Genomic DNA, 19,386 nt, shown 5'->3' with positions numbered 1-19,386 from the left:
AAGTGTATGTCAACCTCTGAGTCTCCTCCTCCTGCAGTTAGGAACGTGTCCCACCAAAGAGGATAAGGAGGCCTTCGCCATCGTCTCGGTTCCCGTGATGGAGATCAGAGATTTGGACTTTGCCAACGACGCCAGTGCCATGTTGAGCACCGTGGTCGACCAGTTCAACCAGGGCTTCATCAGCCAGAACGACCGCAGGTACGACACTGTGTGTGTGTGTGTGTGTGTGTGTGTGTGCGAGTACAACTACTGTGGCTGTGTGTGAATTCAAGAGCTAGTTTGTTATCTCTACTCGTGAAGATCCAGGCAGTTTGATGAAAATATGTTGCTCTAGTGTAAAATAACTACAAGTGTATTTGTTGTCAAGCTGCTCACTATTCATTTTCTTTATCTTTTATCTATTCAATTGAATTCAGTTTTTGGACGAGTAGGACGTTTTATATTAAGAAATCTCCTTTAAAATGTTTTTTTCCAGTTTAGGGTGAGGTAGCACTGGTCTGACAATTTAAAAAATCATTTTAAAAGTCCATTTCATATCTACAGTATGTTATCCTTTTTTTTTTCCCCCAAAACCTAATTTATTCCATTTTCAAACAAATAGTAAATAACAAGTGTCGTGTCAGACTTCAATTCAGATTATAAAACAGGTATAAATCAGGCAAGAGAATGACCGAAAAGAAACAAAAACAAAATAGCTGCATTGTTACATGGCAAATAAAGAAGCTATATCTATATTTACATATACTGTACGTCCTTTATCTACACATAAAAATATATGGTGTACACAACAATAAAAGACAAAAAGAAATAATTTAAATAAGGAAACAAAAAATACAGAACCTGGCCTGAAAGATTTTCAGCTTGGATACTAGGAAGTGTTAATGTTTAAGCTTATGTGAAAAAAGCCTTATTATAAATGGCAGATGATCATCTTAGTGTACAGCTAATTTTTAGTAGAAAATGTCCTTAATCCAGGAATGATGGGTAGGTGAAGCAGGGGTTTTCCACTTGACAAGAAACAGCCATCTAATGTCTATTCCAAGGAACAAATCAGTACTGAGAGCAACTGGTAGATCAGGGTAAACCTTCTGGACAAAGCTGCAAACTTGTAAGCAACTGGAATTTGGCGTTTGGGAAGACAAAATTTCTCTGAAAGCTGTTGGAGCGTTGTATCAGTGTGTAAGTCCTCTTGATAACACAATCATACTGAGAGCAAAATGGTTGAAGAATAGTGAAATAATGGATTTGCCACTAATGGGGCCTTAGAAAAGAGGGTTTTGTGGGCCAAAATATTGCCTGAATTGTTTCCAAATCCTAAGCGCTGACTTAAGAGTTCATTGGAACATGATCAAGAGCAGACATGGTGGCGGGCCTCAAGGAAGAGTTAATATCCACTGATGTTTTTGTTGCTCAGGTTTGCCATCAAGCTGCTGGAGGATGTGGTTTTCTTCGTGGCCGACGTCATTAACAGCGGTCAGTCGGTCCTGGATGTAGTCATGACCAAAGCCAACCGTGAGAGACAGAAACTGATGAGAGAGCAGAACATCCTCAAACAGGTTTGATCCAAAACATTGCTCAGGGATTCAAAAAGAAACCACGAGGCAGGAAATGTTTAGCTAAAATGTAAGTGATTACCACCTAACTGACACCTTGTGCGTGAATGTGTGTTCAGATCTTTGGCATCCTGAAGGCTCCCTTTAGGGACCGGGGGGGAGGTGAGGGTCCCCTGCTGCGTCTGGAGGAGTTGGCCGACCAGAAAAACGCTCCCTACCAGTACATGCTCAGACTCTGCTACAGAGTCCTCCGACACTCCCAGGAGGACTACCGCAAGAACCAGGTGAGGAGGAAGATGATGATGACCCCCTTTTTCAAAAACCTGTCAACCCTAACTCAGTGTGTTCAGTTATCATAGCTTCCACTGAGGATTGAGGGGGGCGTGTCCCCCTCGGTTGTATTGTTTCATGGTGATTTTCTTATTTCTTAGTTTTCTTTGTAAATCTGAACATTGTGCTCTGATTGTCCAGCCGCTAACATCCAGATGACAGGAGATCTGAGTTGACAAAAATATTACTTGAAATAATGATTATTTGCCCCCAGTTTCACCTTTCAGGTGACAAAAAGGCTGCCCTACGTTTTTGGTAAAGGTAGCTGGGGCCCTTTTTGCTTTTGCTTAATATTTTTCATTAACAGCTAATATTCTCCTAAAAAGATGCCAGAACTGAACAATAAAGCTAGAGTTGACAGGAAAGCACAGTGCTCTTTATAGCAAAAGTGCAAATACAGAATTATTTATCATAAAGTATGAGGTATCTATCAAGGGAACTGAAAGAGAGGGTTTTCTGTCAATACTTCATTGTGCCCCCCACCTCCCCACTCGCGAAACTGACCCGATGCCCTGGGTTGAAAGCTGAGACTTTCCCCTATCAAACAGACTGTACCAGTTGGGGGCGTCACATAAGGCAGACTAAAAGAAGAAACACTTTTAGTATTTATTGTCTAAAGCTCCAAAAATTCTGGACCCTTAATGCGCAACAGTGTCTTTCATTAGACCCCCCCCCCATGCCTGCTAAATACCCACTTCTTTCAAACCCCCCACCTCGGGTTTGTAACGCAGGCTCTCTGTTAAAAAGTTTAAGTCTCGACCCCAGACTGAAATAACTCTGATAATCGGCTATTTTTTCCAGTTTTGGAAAGCTTGTGAAAGCTTGTCCCAGGGCCACAGAAGACTTTGCACACTTGTTTTCACAAGCTGAGTAGTACACGTCCTACTACTTGTGACAATGAAACTGAACTTCATGTGTAAAAACCCACCAACTGAAGTTGGCTGTTAAATGAAGACCAATCTAAATTCATACTATTTTCCGATGGTAAAGCCTGACCAGCTAACCTCCACAGATTCTCCTCAGCGTAAGGAGCTGAAATTGAAATGGTCTCAATTTAGTATTTAGGTATTGTTATTGATAGAATTTGTCTTTTCACGCACAGACTGAAAATCATCATCAATCAGTCAATAAAATCTGAAGTTAATTCTCTTCTAATTTTTTGTTTTTACTTAATTTTGGATCGTTTTGTAAACTCAAATACCAGTTCATGCATCTTAACTTTATCGTTCATAGTCTTCCGTAGTGTGTGACAGTCTGTAGTGTATTTATTGTTGTGAATCTTAATATGCTACCCACTCAACCAGCTTTCTACTGAGGAAGAGCTTCATCACAAAAAGACTTTTCACCTGGTTCAGGAAAGGATAAGGAAAGAAAAGATGATAATGATGGTGATGGAGATGATGATTGGTTGATAGAACTGTTTCCCTTCAGTGTCCATTTTGTAGCTGTTCTGGAACTTTCAATCACATTTCAAGGTTGTCCTCAGCAGATGGAGTTTGCTGGGTTCACAAGAAGTTCTTTAAGTCAATACAAAAACTGGAAATTTTAACGTCTGCAATTTTGTGACAACTTATCTGCTGATGAGGATCATGTGATATGATTGAAAGCTCCAGAACAGCTACTAAAGCGACCTTGAGGTGAAATTTCAACTGTTTTTTTAAGAGAGTTCCAGAGAGTTTGAAGTCAAGAATGAACTTTGAAGCTACTTATGATGATTATGACGATAAAGATGCTCGCGATGATGGTTGATGGTTGTTACACTAAAAGTGGGGATGATAATTCACCGCTGTCAAAAAGCAAAATAAAAAAGGAGAAGGAAAAACTAGAAGTGGATGAATCGCCTGTTCTCTCGTTCCCTCCCTGGCTCTCTCACCCTTCTCCCCACCTCCAGGAGCACATAGCGAAGCAGTTCGGTGTGATGCAGAGTCAGATCGGATATGACATCCTGGCTGAGGACACCATCACCGCCCTGCTGCACAACAACCGCAAGCTGCTGGAGAAACACATCACCAAGACCGAGGTGGAGACCTTTGTCAGCCTGGTCCGTAAGAACCGAGAGCCCAGGTACACATGGAGGGGGAGAAATGAAGGGGGGGGGGTTAGTATGTTGTTATTACTGTTAGCTTCCAGTCCAATGTCCAGCGACTATGTGTGTGTGTTTGTACAGGTTTCTGGACTACCTGTCAGACCTGTGTGTGTCTAACAACGTGGCCATCCCTGTCACTCAGGAGCTCATCTGTAAATGTGTGCTGGACCCCAAAAACCAGGATATCCTCATCAAGACAGAGTGAGGACAGGGAGAGGGAGGGATGACCTTGAACCCCTTAAAAATTAAATAATCTCTTCTTTATCTTACTGAATGTTACACTGGATAACACGTCCTTTTAAGTTTGCTTTAGTTTTTGAGACAGACGTCAAATCACACACACTCACAAAATGTGAAGAATGAAGACACAATTATTTCCGAGATTTATTTTCATTCCAGATATTTTCACTGAGAGTGAAGATGAAGGAGTGAGGGTCGCATCATATTGCCAACAAATCAATTCAATAAATGCCAAACTTATCATTTGTAAAATCATTTCATCAAGTAGCAAAAAAATGCATTATAAAGAGATTATATTGCCCTTCATGGTCATCACCAGCAGGGGGAAGCATGGTCCGAATTTTCTTCGTTCATCGCTCTGTAGCAGGTGAACAACACAAGCGTTAGTATATTCACCAAATAATCAAGATTAGAGCTAGGTTAGCATTAGCCTTTTTAACTGGGATCAGTAGGAATCTTTAGCTATGAACTATTTCACTCCAGACTGTTACTCAGTATCCGCTAAACTTTTCATGTAAACATGTTAAAATTTCTGCTCTGTTTCGTTGCCTCCAGGCGTCGTGTCCCAAAAGACGCGCCCCCTGGTGGTGTTCAGGGAGAGTACATGGGCATGGATGACTATGGTGATGACGATGAGGTAGGTCTGCCTGCATCTTTATTTTTATCTCAACTGCTAGGTCAGTCATTGCTAATTCAGGCTGTGGAACCAGAGTTTATTATAAATTCTAGTAGAGATCCCAAAGTTTCCAAAGACACCAAATATGTATATTTTGAGGGAAATGTGTATAAAACGCTGCACAAGATGTAGTGTATTTTTATTTAATGGAATCATACGAAAAATAAATAAGTGATCATCTTTGGTCTCAATATTTCACTGAGTGTAAACATCTAGTTCCAGCTTCAATGAGGAGCTAGAACATGATACGCAATTTCTGAATCTGGAATAAGATGAATTTACAACCTCAAAGCTACCAGTCAGATCCTTCAAAACCAGGAATAATCTTTTCTGTCAGCTTCTTACCTGTGTATTTTGCAAGTTTGTTCAAGAACAGTTTGCTAAGAAGAGAACAAAAAAATGTTCTCAGAATTAATCATTGTTAACTTGTGGATAATGAGTCTTCATTGCAGTTGTGATCGTTTTTTGTAGATAGACAGGACTAGGAAATACTTGCTACCTGCTGTATTTTCGTAGTCATGGTTCACTTGTCTCTTTCTGTAGGTGTGGCTTGTGTGGACAGACAAGACCAATGAGAGACAGGAGAAGAGCATCAGACAGCTGGCTCAGGAGGCAAGGCAGGGGAACGCTCACGATGAGAATGTCCTCACTTACTACAGGTAGACACAATCAGAGGGATCCTCCCCTGGGTCCATGAATGTACACGGAAAATTCAGTACAGATCCCGCAATTAACTTTCAGTGGAGGCACTTGAACAGTCTCCTTGTAGATTTGAGAATATGGACTTTGCTTATATTAAAAGAAAACTTACAAATCTAGCTTTTACCTAAAAGGTTTTATAAAGATTTTATATTTTACCTCACCCACAGACAAAGGGTTTTCATATGTCATCATATTTTGTGGTATTATTATTTTATATTTATATTGGTTCCAAGTGGAAATTTTGGCCCATCAGTGGCACTATAGGGAAATCAGGTAGGTCACAAAAATGTCTTGGACAGAGGCAAAAATTGAACCAGTGGTCCATTAACTATGTGCTGAAAATTACATCATCAATGTGTATAATCTCTGGACCTTCTCAGGTACCAGCTGAAGCTCTTTGCCCGGATGTGTTTGGACCGTCAGTATCTGGCCATAGATGAGATCTCCAAGCAGCTGGATGTGGAGCTCATTTTCCTTTGCATGATGGACGAGACACTGCCCTTCGACCTCCGGGCCTCCTTCTGTCGACTCATGCTCCATGCCCATGTGGACCGAGACCCTCAGGAGCTGGTGACCCCCGTCAAGTTTGCCCGACTCTGGACCGAGATCCCCACCTCCATCACCATCAAAGAGTTGGTAGATTTTAATACTCCAGCTTCACTGCTCTTTGCCATAGTGCCAAAATACTGTGTCCGAGTAACTGTAGGTAACCGTGTATTTATGTATAATTTGGGATTTGGACTCCAGGCGACTATTTTCTCCAGAACAATAGCAAACTGAACCCTGGGTAGCTCAGTTGGTAGAGCATCAGACTTTTAATGTGAGGGTCCAGGGTTCAAGTCCCTGTTCAAGCAAATTAATATCATTTATTCAGGTGGAATTCTGGACAGTTGAATTCAACTCTTATTGTGGTGTTGTTCCATCACAAACCTCCAGAGCAGCCTCATTGCTCCTTGTCATAGTGTGTCAAAATAGTGTGTTTGTTTCAGTGTAGGTCACAGTGTATTCATGTATAATTTGGGATTTGGTCTCCACGCGAATATTTCCTCCAGAGGAAAACCAAATTGAAGCCTGGGTAGCTCAGTCGGTAGAGCATCAGACTTTTAATCTTAAGGTCCAGGGTCAACCGTGATGTGTCTAAAGGTCCTCACCATCATCCCATCAAGTGTTAGAGGTTGATTGGCTGTGAGGGGATTCAAACCTCACTTGTTTTCAGGGATATAAATCTTGAGAGCAAAGACTGCACCCTGAGTGGACTTCCTGTAAATTAGCTAAAGTTCTGCTTAAGGCACCTCTCACACTTGATATATTGTGTATTTTGGAAAGTTCCCTCACGGGGTTCCTGGCAGTGTATTCAGCAAGTCAACAAGTCTGCAAGTGCAGTGAAGTCTGGACAGTTGGATTCAACTCTTAGTGTGGTGTTGTTCCACCACAAACCTTCAGAGCAGCTTAAGTGCTCCTTGTCATAGTGTGTTATAATAGTGCCAAAATAGTGTGTCCGTTTCAGTGTAGGTAACAGTGTATTTGTGCATAATTTGGGTTTTGGACTCCACGACATTATTTCCTCCAGAAGAAGCCACACTGAAGCCTGGGTAGCTCAGTCGGTAGAGCATCAGACTTTTAATCTGAGGGTCCAGGGTTCAAGTCCCTGTTCAGGCAAACTAGTTTCACTTTATTCAGGTGTTCACATTACAGAATTTAAAGGGGAGAAACTATAGACCCCAAAAATTAACTGTCTTAAGGCCTCACTCTTGTGGACTTGTGAACAGATCCTCGCAGAGTTCCATTGTATCGACCGTGATGTGTCTCAAGGTCCTCACCATCATCCCATCAAGTGTTTGAGGTTGATTGGCTGTGAGGGGATTCAAACCTCACTTTTTTTCAGGGATATAAATCTTGAGAGCAAAGTCTGGACTTCCTGTAAGTTAACTAAAGTTAGCTAAAGTTCTGCCTAAGGCAGCTCTCACACTTGATATATTGTGTATTTGGAAAGTTCCCTCACGGGGTTCCTGGCAGTGTGTTCAGCAAGTCTGCAAGTGCAGGGAATTCTGGACAGTTGGATTCAACTCTTATTGTGGATTTGTTCCACCACAAACCTACAGAGCAGCTTCATTGCTGATTGTCATAGTGTGTCACAATAGTGTCAAAACAGTGTGTCCGTTACAGTGTAGGTAACGATGAACTCATGTATAATTTGGGATTTGGACTCCAGGCGAGTATTTCCTCCAGAGGAAAACCAAATTGAAGCCTGGGTAACACAGTCGGTAGAGCATCAGACTTTTAATCTGAGGGTCCAGGGTTTAAGTCTCTGTTCAGGCAAACTACTTTCACTTTATCCAGGTGTTCACATTACAGACTTTAAAGGGGAGAAACTATAGACCCCAAAAATTAACTGTCTTAAGGCCCCACTCTTGTGGACTTGTGAACAGATCCTCGCAGAGTTCCATTGTATCAACCGTGATGTGTCTAAAGGTCCTCACCATCATCCCATCAAGTGTTAGAGGTTGATTGGCTGTGAGGGGATTCAAACCTCACTTGTTTTCAGGGATATAAATCTTGAGAGCAAAGACTGCACCCTGAGTGGACTTCCTGTAAATTAGCTAAAGTTCTGCTTAAGGCAGCTCTCACACTTGATATATTGTGTATTTGGAAAGTTCCCTCACGGGGTTCCTGGCAGTGTATTCAGCAAGTCAACAAGTCTGCAAGTGCAGTGAAGTCTGGACAGTTGGATTCAACTCTTAGTGTGGTGTTGTTCCACCACAAACCTTCAGAGCAGCTTAAGTGCTCCTTGTCATAGTGTGTTATAATAGTGCCAAAATAGTGTGTCCGTTTCAGTGTAGGTAACAGTGTATTTGTGCATAATTTGGGTTTTGGACTCCACGACATTATTTCCTCCAGAAGAAGCCACACTGAAGCCTGGGTAGCTCAGTCGGTAGAGCATCAGACTTTTAATCTGAGGGTCCAGGGTTTAAGTCTCTGTTCAGGCAAACTACTTTCACTTTATCCAGGTGTTCACATTACAGACTTTAAAGGGGAGAAACTATAGACCCCAAAAATTAACTGTCTTAAGGCCCCACTCTTGTGGACTTGTGAACAGATCCTCGCAGAGTTCCATTGTATCAACCGTGATGTGTCTAAAGGTCCTCACCATCATCCCATCAAGTGTTAGAGGTTGATTGGCTGTGAGGGGATTCAAACCTCACTTGTTTTCAGGGATATAAATCTTGAGAGCAAAGACTGCACCCTGAGTGGACTTCCTGTAAATTAGCTAAAGTTCTGCTTAAGGCACCTCTCACACTTGATATATTGTGTATTTGGAAAGTTCCCTCACGGGGTTCCTGGCAGTGTATTCAGCAAGTCAACAAGTCTGCAAGTGCAGTGAAGTCTGGACAGTTGGATTCAACTCTTAGTGTGGTGTTGTTCCACCACAAACCTTCAGAGCAGCTTAAGTGCTCCTTGTCATAGTGTGTTATAATAGTGCCAAAATAGTGTGTCCGTTTCAGTGTAGGTAACAGTGTATTTGTGCATAATTTGGGTTTTGGACTCCACGACATTATTTCCTCCAGAAGAAGCCACACTGAAGCCTGGGTAGCTCAGTCGGTAGAGCATCAGACTTTTAATCTGAGGGTCCAGGGTTTAAGTCTCTGTTCAGGCAAACTACTTTCACTTTATCCAGGTGTTCACATTACAGACTTTAAAGGGGAGAAACTATAGACCCCAAAATTAACTGTCTTAAGGCCCCACTCTTGTGGACTTGTGAACAGATCCTCGCAGAGTTCCATTGTATCAACCGTGATGTGTCTAAAGGTCCTCACCATCATCCCATCAAGTGTTAGAGGTTGATTGGCTGTGAGGGGATTCAAACCTCACTTGTTTTCAGGGATATAAATCTTGAGAGCAAAGACTGCACCCTGAGTGGACTTCCTGTAAATTAGCTAAAGTTCTGCTTAAGGCAGCTCTCACACTTGATATATTGTGTATTTGGAAAGTTCCCTCACGGGGTTCCTGGCAGTGTATTCAGCAAGTCAACAAGTCTGCAAGTGCAGTGAAGTCTGGACAGTTGGATTCAACTCTTAGTGTGGTGTTGTTCCACCACAAACCTTCAGAGCAGCTTAAGTGCTCCTTGTCATAGTGTGTTATAATAGTGCCAAAATAGTGTGTCCGTTTCAGTGTAGGTAACAGTGTATTTATGTATAATTTGGGATTTGGACTCCACGACATTATTTCCTCCAGAAGAAGCCACACTGAAGCCTGGGTAGCTCAGTCGGTAGAGCATCAGACTTTTAATCTGAGGGTCCAGGGTTCAAGTCCCTGTTCAGGCGAACTAGTTTCACTTTATTCAGGTGTTCACATTACACAATTTAAAGGGGAGAAACTATAGACCCCAAAAATTAACTGTCTTAAGGCCCCACTCTTGTGGACTTGTGAACAGATCCTCGCAGAGTTCCGTTGTATCGACCGTGATGTGTCTCAAGGTCCTCACCATCATCCCATCATCCCATCAAGTGTTTGAGGTTGATTGGCTGTGAGGGGATTCAAACCTCATTTGTTTTCAGGGATATAAATCTTGAGAGCAAAGTCTGCACCCTGAGTGGACTTCCTGTAAGTTAGCTAAAGTTCTGCTTAAGGCAGCTCTCACACTTGATATATTGTGTATTTGGAAAGTTCCCTCACGGGGTTCCTGGCAGTGTGTTCAGCAAGTCTGCAAGTGCAGGGAACTCCAGCAGTTTCATTGCTGATTGTCATAGTGTGTCACAATAGTGTCAAAACAGTGTGTCCGTTACAGTGTAGGTAACGATGAACTCATGTATAATTTGGGATTTGGACTCCAGGCGAGTATTTCCTCCAGAGGAAAACCAAATTGAAGCCTGGGTAACACAGTCGGTAGAGCATCAGACTTTTAATCTGAGGGTCCAGGGTTTAAGTCTCTGTTCAGGCAAACTACTTTCACTTTATCCAGGTGTTCACATTACAGACTTTAAAGGGGAGAAACTATAGACCCCAAAAATTAACTGTCTTAAGGCCCCACTCTTGTGGACTTGTGAACAGATCCTCGCAGAGTTCCATTGTATCAACCGTGATGTGTCTAAAGGTCCTCACCATCATCCCATCAAGTGTTAGAGGTTGATTGGCTGTGAGGGGATTCAAACCTCACTTGTTTTCAGGGATATAAATCTTGAGAGCAAAGACTGCACCCTGAGTGGACTTCCTGTAAATTAGCTAAAGTTCTGCTTAAGGCAGCTCTCACACTTGATATATTGTGTATTTGGACAGTTCCCTCCCCTCACGGGGTTCCTGGCAGTGTATTCAGCAAGTCAACAAGTCTGCAAGTGCAGTGAAGTCTGGACAGTTGGATTCAACTCTTAGTGTGGTGTTGTTCCACCACAAACCTTCAGAGCAGCTTAAGTGCTCCTTGTCATAGTGTGTTATAATAGTGCCAAAATAGTGTGTCCGTTTCAGTGTAGGTAACAGTGTATTTGTGCATAATTTGGGTTTTGGACTCCACGACATTATTTCCTCCAGAAGAAGCCACACTGAAGCCTGGGTAGCTCAGTCGGTAGAGCATCAGACTTTTAATCTGAGGGTCCAGGGTTTAAGTCTCTGTTCAGGCAAACTACTTTCACTTTATCCAGGTGTTCACATTACAGACTTTAAAGGGGAGAAACTATAGACCCCAAAAATTAACTGTCTTAAGGCCCCACTCTTGTGGACTTGTGAACAGATCCTCGCAGAGTTCCATTGTATCAACCGTGATGTGTCTAAAGGTCCTCACCATCATCCCATCAAGTGTTAGAGGTTGATTGGCTGTGAGGGGATTCAAACCTCACTTGTTTTCAGGGATATAAATCTTGAGAGCAAAGACTGCACCCTGAGTGGACTTCCTGTAAATTAGCTAAAGTTCTGCTTAAGGCACCTCTCACACTTGATATATTGTGTATTTTGGAAAGTTCCCTCGGGGTTCCTGGCAGTGTATTCAGCAAGTCAACAAGTCTGCAAGTGCAGTGAAGTCTGGACAGTTGGATTCAACTCTTAGTGTGGTGTTGTTCCACCACAAACCTTCAGAGCAGCTTAAGTGCTCCTTGTCATAGTGTGTTATAATAGTGCCAAAATAGTGTGTCCGTTTCAGTGTAGGTAACAGTGTATTTATGTATAATTTGGGATTTGGACTCCACGACATTATTTCCTCCAGAAGAAGCCACACTGAAGCCTGGGTAGCTCAGTCGGTAGAGCATCAGACTTTTAATCTGAGGGTCCAGGGTTCAAGTCCCTGTTCAGGCGAACTAGTTTCACTTTATTCAGGTGTTCACATTACAGAATTTAAAGGGGAGAAACTATAGACCCCAAAAATTAACTGTCTTAAGGCCCCACTCTTGTGGACTTGTGAACAGATCCTCGCAGAGTTCCGTTGTATCGACCGTGATGTGTCTCAAGGTCCTCACCATCATCCCATCATCCCATCAAGTGTTTGAGGTTGATTGGCTGTGAGGGGATTCAAACCTCATTTGTTTTCAGGGATATAAATCTTGAGAGCAAAGTCTGCACCCTGAGTGGACTTCCTGTAAGTTAGCTAAAGTTCTGCTTAAGGCAGCTCTCACACTTGATATATTGTGTATTTGGAAAGTTCCCTCACGGGGTTCCTGGCAGTGTGTTCAGCAAGTCTGCAAGTGCAGGGAACTCCAGCAGTTTCATTGCTGATTGTCATAGTGTGTCACAATAGTGTCAAAACAGTGTGTCCGTTACAGTGTAGGTAACGATGAACTCATGTATAATTTGGGATTTGGACTCCAGGCGAGTATTTCCTCCAGAGGAAAACCAAATTGAAGCCTGGGTAACACAGTCGGTAGAGCATCAGACTTTTAATCTGAGGGTCCAGGGTTTAAGTCTCTGTTCAGGCAAACTACTTTCACTTTATCCAGGTGTTCACATTACAGACTTTAAAGGGGAGAAACTATAGACCCCAAAAATTAACTGTCTTAAGGCCCCACTCTTGTGGACTTGTGAACAGATCCTCGCAGAGTTCCATTGTATCAACCGTGATGTGTCTAAAGGTCCTCACCATCATCCCATCAAGTGTTAGAGGTTGATTGGCTGTGAGGGGATTCAAACCTCACTTGTTTTCAGGGATATAAATCTTGAGAGCAAAGACTGCACCCTGAGTGGACTTCCTGTAAATTAGCTAAAGTTCTGCTTAAGGCAGCTCTCACACTTGATATATTGTGTATTTGGAAAGTTCCTCACACGGGGTTCCTGGCAGTGTATTCAGCAAGTCAACAAGTCTGCAAGTGCAGTGAAGTCTGGACAGTTGGATTCAACTCTTAGTGTGGTGTTGTTCCACCACAAACCTTCAGAGCAGCTTAAGTGCTCCTTGTCATAGTGTGTTATAATAGTCAAAATAGTGTGTCCGTTTCAGTGTAGGTAACGGTGTATTCATGTATAATTTGGGATTTGGAGTCCAGGCGAGTATTTCCTCCAGAAGAAGCCACACTGAAGCCTGGGTAGCTCAGTCGGTAGAGCATCAGACTTTTAATCTGAGGGTCCAGGGTTTAAGTCTCTGTTCAGGCAAACTACTTTCACTTTATCCAGGTGTTCACATTACAGACTTTAAAGGGGAGAAACTATAGACCCCAAAAATTAACTGTCTTAAGGCCCCACTCTTGTGGACTTGTGAACAGATCCTCGCAGAGTTCCATTGTATCAACCGTGATGTGTCTAAAGGTCCTCACCATCATCCCATCAAGTGTTAGAGGTTGATTGGCTGTGAGGGGATTCAAACCTCACTTGTTTTCAGGGATATAAATCTTGAGAGCAAAGACTGCACCCTGAGTGGACTTCCTGTAAATTAGCTAAAGTTCTGCTTAAGGCACCTCTCACACTTGATATATTGTGTATTTTGGAAAGTTCCCTCACGGGGTTCCTGGCAGTGTATTCAGCAAGTCAACAAGTCTGCAAGTGCAGTGAAGTCTGGACAGTTGGATTCAACTCTTAGTGTGGTGTTGTTCCACCACAAACCTTCAGAGCAGCTTAAGTGCTCCTTGTCATAGTGTGTTATAATAGTGCCAAAATAGTGTGTCCGTTTCAGTGTAGGTAACAGTGTATTTATGTATAATTTGGGATTTGGACTCCACGACATTATTTCCTCCAGAAGAAGCCACACTGAAGCCTGGGTAGCTCAGTTGGTAGAGCATCAGACTTTTAATCTGAGGGTCCAGGGTTCAAGTCCCTGTTCAGGCGAACTAGTTTCACTTTATTCAGGTGTTCACATTACACAATTTAAAGGGGAGAAACTATAGACCCCAAAAATTAACTGTCTTAATGCCCCACTCTTGTGGACTTGTGAACAGATCCTCGCAGAGTTCCATTGTATCGACCGTGATGTGTCTAAAGGTCCTCACCATCATCCCATCAAGTGTTAGAGGTTGATTGGCTGTGAGGGGATTCAAACCTCATTTGTTTTCAGGGATATAAATCTTGAGAGCAAAGTCTGCACCCTGATTGGACTTCCTGTAAGTTAGCTAAAGTTCTGCTTAAGGCAGCTCTCACACTTGATATATTGTGTATTTTGGAAAGTTCCCTCACGGGGTTCCTGGCAGTGTATTCAGCAAGTCAACAAGTCTGCAAGTGCAGTGAAGTCTGGACAGTTGGCTTCAACTCTTAGTGGTGTTGTTCCACCTCAAAGCAGCTTCATTGCTGATTGTCATAGTGTTATAATAGTGCCAAAATAGTGTGTCCGTTTCAGTTTAGGCAACGGTGTATTCATGTATAATTTGGGATTTGGACTCCACGCCAATATTTCCTCCAGAGGAAAACCAAATTGAAGCCTGGGTAGCTCAGTCGGTAGAGCATCAGACTTTTAATCTGAGGGTCCAGGGTTCAAGTCTCTGTTCAGGCGAACTACTTTCACTTTATTCAGGTGTTCACATTACAGACTTTAAAGGGGAGAAACTATAGACCCCAAAAATTAACTGTCTTAAGGCCCCACTCTTGTGGACTTGTGAACAGATCCTCGCAGAGTTCCATTGTATCGACCGTGATGTGTCTAAAGGTCCTCACCATCATCCCATCAAGTGTTAGAGGTTGATTGGCTGTGAGGGGATTCAAACCTCACTTGTTTTCAGGGATATAAATCTTGAGAGCAAAGTCTGCACCCTGAGTGGACTTCCTGTAAGTTAGCTAAAGTTCTGCTTAACTCAGCTCTCACACTTGATATATTGTGTATTTTGGAAAGTTCCCTCCCCTCATGGGGTTCCTGGCAGTGTATTCAGCAAGTCAACAAGTCTGCAAGTGCAGTGAAGTCTGGACAGTTGGATTCAACTCTTAGTGTGGTGTTGTTCCACCACAAACCTCCAGAGCAGCTTAAGTGCTCCTTATCATAGTGTGTTATAATAGTGCCAAAATAGTGTGTCCTTTCAGTGTAGGTAACAGTGTATTTGTGCATAATTTGGGATTTGGACTCCACGTCATTATTTCCTCCAGAAGAAGCCACACTGAAGCCTGGGTAGCTCAGTCGGTAGAGCATCAGACTTTTAATCTGAGGGTCCAGGGTTCAAGTCCCTGTTCAGGCAAACTAGTTTCACTTTATTCAGGTGTTCACATTACAGAATTTAAAGGGGAGAAACTATAGACCCCAAAAATTAACTGTCTTAAGGCCTCACTCTTGTGGACTTGTGAACAGATCCTCGCAGAGTTCCATTGTATCGACCGTGATGTGTCTAAAGGTCCTCACCATCATCCCATCAAGTGTTAGAGGTTGATTGGCTGTGAGGGGATTCAAACCTCACTTGTTTTCAGGGATATAAATCTTGAGAGCAAAGACTGCACCCTGAGTGGACTTCCTGTAAGTTAGCTAAAGTTCTGCTTAAGGCAGCTCTCACACTTGATATATTGTGTATTTGGACAGTTCCCTCCCCTCACGGGGTTCCTGGCAGTGTAATCAGCAAGTCAACAAGTCTGCAAGTGCAGTGAAGTCTGGACAGTTGGATTCAACTCTTAGTGTGGTGTTGTTCCACCACAAACCTCCAGAGCAGCTTCATTGCTGATTGTCATAGTGTGTCACAATAGTGTCAAAATAGTGTGTCCGTTTCAGTGTAGGTAACGGTGTATTCATGTATAATTTGGGATTTGGAGTCCAGGCGAGTATTTCCTCCAGAGGAAAACCACATTGAAGCCTGGGTAGCTCAGTCGGTAGAGCATCAGACTTTTAATCTGAGGGTCCAGGGTTCAAGTCCCTGTTCAGGCAAAACTACTTAAACTTTATTCAAGTGTTCACATTACAGACTTTAAAGGGGAGAAACTATAGACCCCAAAAATTAACTGTCTTAAGGCCTCACTCTTGTGGACTTGTGAACAGATCCTCGCAGAGTTCCATTGTATCGACCGTGATGTGTCTCAAGGTCCTCACCATCATCCCATCAAGTGTTTGAGGTTGATTGGCTGTGAGGGGATTCAAACCTCACTTGTTTTCAGGGATATAAATCTTGAGAGCGAAGTCTGCACCCTGAGTGGACTTCCTGTAAGTTAGCTAAAGTTCTGCTTAAGGCAGCTCTCACACTTGATATATTGTGTATTTGGAAAGTTCCCTCACGGGGTTCCTGGCAGTGTGTTCAGCAAGTCTGCAAGTGCAGGGAATTCTGGACAGTTGGATTCAACTCTTATTGTGGTGTTGTTCCACCATAAACCTCCAGAGCAGCTTCATTGCTGATTGTCATAGTGTGTCACAATAGTGTCAAAATAGTGTGTCCGCATTCTTTCCGAAGATATTCCATTATTTTTTGTTTTCATGATGCTTTGGAGAGATCTGGATAAAAGGCACTTCGCACTATTTTATATCAGTGCTTCACTGAATGTTGTCATACTGTCAAACATTGGTCTAAGGAATCTATTGCCAGATAGAATAATCTGATCTGATAAATGTTCAGTCAATGCACCTCCATCTATTCAGCAATTTCATATATTCAGGTGTTCACATCATAGAATTTGAAGGGGTAGTGACAGTAGATCCCAGAAAGGTAGTGTCATGTGGACCTCTGAAGAAGATCCTTACAGAGCCTGGGTCCACTTTACACCTCTTCAAACTCTATAGTAAGAGCACCTGAAGAGATGGTGGTGCAAACGCCTGAACAGGGACTTGAACCCTGGACCCTCAGATTAAAAGTCTGATGCTCTACCAACTGAGCTTCCCAGGCTTCATGTGTGGATTTCCTCCATTCAATTTTTCACATTGTTAATTCGTGAAGGGTAGTTTAAACAAGAATTCATCTGGAAACAGCATGAAGCCTCTGTTTCAGTGTATAAAAATTACAGTAAAACTCACCATTAGGTGTCTCTGGCTAAATCCAAAGGGACACAAACATTCATCATATCACTCTAATCCTTATTACGGGGTTTTTTTTCTGCCTGAAGTGTGTTAGCTGAACATTCTATATGCAGAAAGATCATTAATTTTTTTGTAGAGAATTTTTGGCATTAAATGAAATTGTGCTTCAACCAGAAGTTCTTGACCAACACCATCAGTGTTTAGCAGGTGAAAGATCGCTGTTCATTAGCTTTCCCTTTTTTTTTGTAAATTTGTTGTGTTTTGTTTCATCCTCAGTTATGACTCTAACATGGATGACAGCAGAGACAACAAGAAGAACCGTTTCTCCAACACCATGGTGTTCATGGAGGAGTATCTCAACAATGTCCTGAACGACGAACTGCCGTTCCACAATGAGGAGAAAAACAAACTCACATATGAGGTCCTTCCCCTCTTTCTCTTCTTCTTTCTCTCTCATTTTACAACTTCCTCCATCCTTCAGTCTTTATTTTTTTCCCTGTTATCACTTCTTCTTTTTTTGCTTTCTCCAGGTGGTGAGTTTGGCCAGACATTTGATCTACTTTGGTTTCTACAGTTTCTTTGAGCTGCTCAGACTCACCAGAACCCTTCTGGGCATTATCGACTGTAGACCCAATCCTGGACACGCTGGGCTATTATTCCATGATGACGGATCAGGTATACTCTGATCTGGTTACTATTAATCTATCTTAACAAACACAGTGATTTCTTCCACGATGATTGACCAATAGACCGGGAAAACCTATTTAAAGGGACTTTTTAAGTTTACAGCAGCTTTTGGGAGCTGCAGAGTCAAATTAATTATCTGAATAGGTGTAAAGGGATCTGAAACTGCCTGTGAAGGGTTATCAGGATGGTAATGTAAGCAGCTAGTAAGAGACTCCCCACCAGTCAGGCCAACTGAAAGAGCCCACCTGAACAAGTTGTGAAACATAGTAGAGAATAAAACAGCAAACTGAGATGATGGCAAAGAAGCTCCATAGACTTAAATGATAAGATCTTTTACCATCCCAAACTTATTTTTGTGCCAAAGATACTCAGTATACTTAGTAAAACAAACGTATACATTGGCTATATATAGTTTCTATATACTATCTAGACTTTTATTTCCGTCATAATACAGGATAATGCTATTTTCTACTTTGTCTGTCCATCTGTTTCTCTGAAGGGAAGAACGTGAAGCGCTCTATACATGGGATGGGTCAGATGATGTCCACCATGGTCCTCAACAGGAAGCAGTCCATATTTGCAGGTTCAGGTGCCAGAGGGGCAGGGTTGGGGGTGGGGCTGGTGCTTGACGGACAGAGAGGGAGTAAAGACAGTATCGACAAAATGGACCTGACAGTGATGGACACTAAGCTGAAGATACTGGAGATATTACAGGTAACTAAATTAGAAAATTAATTATATGAAATATACCCTCAGTGGCATATTTCATATAGTTATTATTAATATTATTATTATAATTATTACATTTCAAATAGGGAGGGCAAAAATTAGAAATACTTATCAGTATAATGTACACCAGTACAACCCAAACTTTAACTGTGAGCTCAGTAATAAACACATAACTGAGCCCACGCGTTTCTGGCAGTGTCAACCAAAACTGATTATAAACTTTATAAACAGAATTTATGGCAGAGCTGTCGTGTTGGACTGCATTAGATTGTACAGGTGTACCTAATAAAGTGGCCACTGAGTGTATATTAATTACTGTATATGAAACTAAACTAGATGAAATAGTGGGAATAATAATGAGCCAGTTAACTTGACTAAATCAAACTACACCGACATTACAGGTCATTTAAAAATAGATATACTTGCAGTGATCTTTTTTGAATCCAGACAAAATCAATTTGTACAATATTCAGACAATATTTAAGGATAGTGACAATATTACAGAGCTAAACTGCAATACACCAACATTTAATACATCTAAAAATTGCAAAAAATAGCTTGAAGTACTGATGATATAAATATGTGAAATAGCATTTTGAATGTGAATGTGGCATCTTCATATGTGAAGCAAATATTTCAATGAAAGAGCAGATGAGAACCATAACAACAATTAGCTAAATTCTACCAACTTTGTTAAAAACTCAATCTAAAAGCTCAGAAATTTTAAATTAAATCCGTAAGTGCAAAGCTTTTTAATTTCATTTCCTTATCTTTGGGTGCTAATGGACTAAAGTTTGCCAACGTTAGCTAAAGCTAATGTTTAATGTTAGCTAGCGTTAACGCTTAACAGTAGCTAGTAAGCAAACTGAACAAACGCTAGGTAATACATCCTAGCTAACTACTGCTATTGATAATAGCTAATGAACTGATGTCAGCTATGGCTCGAAGCCAAACTACCTTTAGTCCGTAAGCAAGAGGTTATGAGAATGAACTTAAACAGTGTAGTACCAGTATACGGCTTCTGCATGATGAGTGTTATACTTTGTAATTAGTTACAGTGCTAACACCT

The 19,386-nt window shown here is 41.9% G+C and overlaps 1 protein-coding gene and 13 non-coding genes across 17 annotated transcripts in view; 13 read left to right on the top strand and 1 right to left on the bottom strand.

Moving 5' to 3' along the window:
- The window catches only part of itpr3 (inositol 1,4,5-trisphosphate receptor, type 3), an 88,440-nt gene that overhangs the window by 30,575 nt on the left and 38,479 nt on the right, over window positions 1–19,386 (top strand). For all 4 annotated transcript variants that reach the window (XM_040152309.1, XM_040152308.1, XM_040152306.1 and 1 more), the window contains exons 13-23: window positions 38–198; window positions 1,415–1,556; window positions 1,673–1,837; window positions 3,775–3,947; window positions 4,051–4,170; window positions 4,765–4,846; window positions 5,429–5,544; window positions 5,968–6,219; window positions 17,178–17,322; window positions 17,432–17,576; window positions 18,088–18,302. In XM_040152309.1, the coding sequence (XP_040008243.1) occupies window positions 38–198; window positions 1,415–1,556; window positions 1,673–1,837; window positions 3,775–3,947; window positions 4,051–4,170; window positions 4,765–4,846; window positions 5,429–5,544; window positions 5,968–6,219; window positions 17,178–17,322; window positions 17,432–17,576; window positions 18,088–18,302 (1,716 nt within the window). The remainder of the gene's footprint in view (window positions 1–37; window positions 199–1,414; window positions 1,557–1,672; window positions 1,838–3,774; window positions 3,948–4,050; window positions 4,171–4,764; window positions 4,847–5,428; window positions 5,545–5,967; window positions 6,220–17,177; window positions 17,323–17,431; window positions 17,577–18,087; window positions 18,303–19,386) is intronic.
- Window positions 6,369–6,441, top strand: trnak-uuu. The gene has a single exon. It is a non-coding gene; the product is annotated as a tRNA-Lys (tRNA).
- trnak-uuu lies at window positions 7,174–7,246 on the top strand. The gene has a single exon. It is a non-coding gene; the product is annotated as a tRNA-Lys (tRNA).
- On the top strand, window positions 8,502–8,574 carry trnak-uuu. Its single transcript has one exon. It is a non-coding gene; the product is annotated as a tRNA-Lys (tRNA).
- On the top strand, window positions 9,170–9,242 carry trnak-uuu. Its single transcript has one exon. It is a non-coding gene; the product is annotated as a tRNA-Lys (tRNA).
- Window positions 9,837–9,909, top strand: trnak-uuu. Its single transcript has one exon. It is a non-coding gene; the product is annotated as a tRNA-Lys (tRNA).
- On the top strand, window positions 11,127–11,199 carry trnak-uuu. Its single transcript has one exon. It is a non-coding gene; the product is annotated as a tRNA-Lys (tRNA).
- On the top strand, window positions 11,794–11,866 carry trnak-uuu. Its single transcript has one exon. It is a non-coding gene; the product is annotated as a tRNA-Lys (tRNA).
- On the top strand, window positions 13,078–13,150 carry trnak-uuu. The gene has a single exon. It is a non-coding gene; the product is annotated as a tRNA-Lys (tRNA).
- On the top strand, window positions 13,747–13,819 carry trnak-uuu. Its single transcript has one exon. It is a non-coding gene; the product is annotated as a tRNA-Lys (tRNA).
- trnak-uuu lies at window positions 14,405–14,477 on the top strand. The gene has a single exon. It is a non-coding gene; the product is annotated as a tRNA-Lys (tRNA).
- Window positions 15,078–15,150, top strand: trnak-uuu. Its single transcript has one exon. It is a non-coding gene; the product is annotated as a tRNA-Lys (tRNA).
- On the top strand, window positions 15,752–15,824 carry trnak-uuu. The gene has a single exon. It is a non-coding gene; the product is annotated as a tRNA-Lys (tRNA).
- On the bottom strand, window positions 16,698–16,770 carry trnak-uuu. Its single transcript has one exon. It is a non-coding gene; the product is annotated as a tRNA-Lys (tRNA).

The sequence above is a fragment of the Xiphias gladius genome, chromosome 18, assembly GCF_016859285.1.
Source record: "Xiphias gladius isolate SHS-SW01 ecotype Sanya breed wild chromosome 18, ASM1685928v1, whole genome shotgun sequence".
Classification (NCBI taxonomy): domain Eukaryota; kingdom Metazoa; phylum Chordata; class Actinopteri; order Istiophoriformes; family Xiphiidae; genus Xiphias; species Xiphias gladius.
This window is presented reverse-complemented; position numbering and strand designations above follow the sequence as displayed.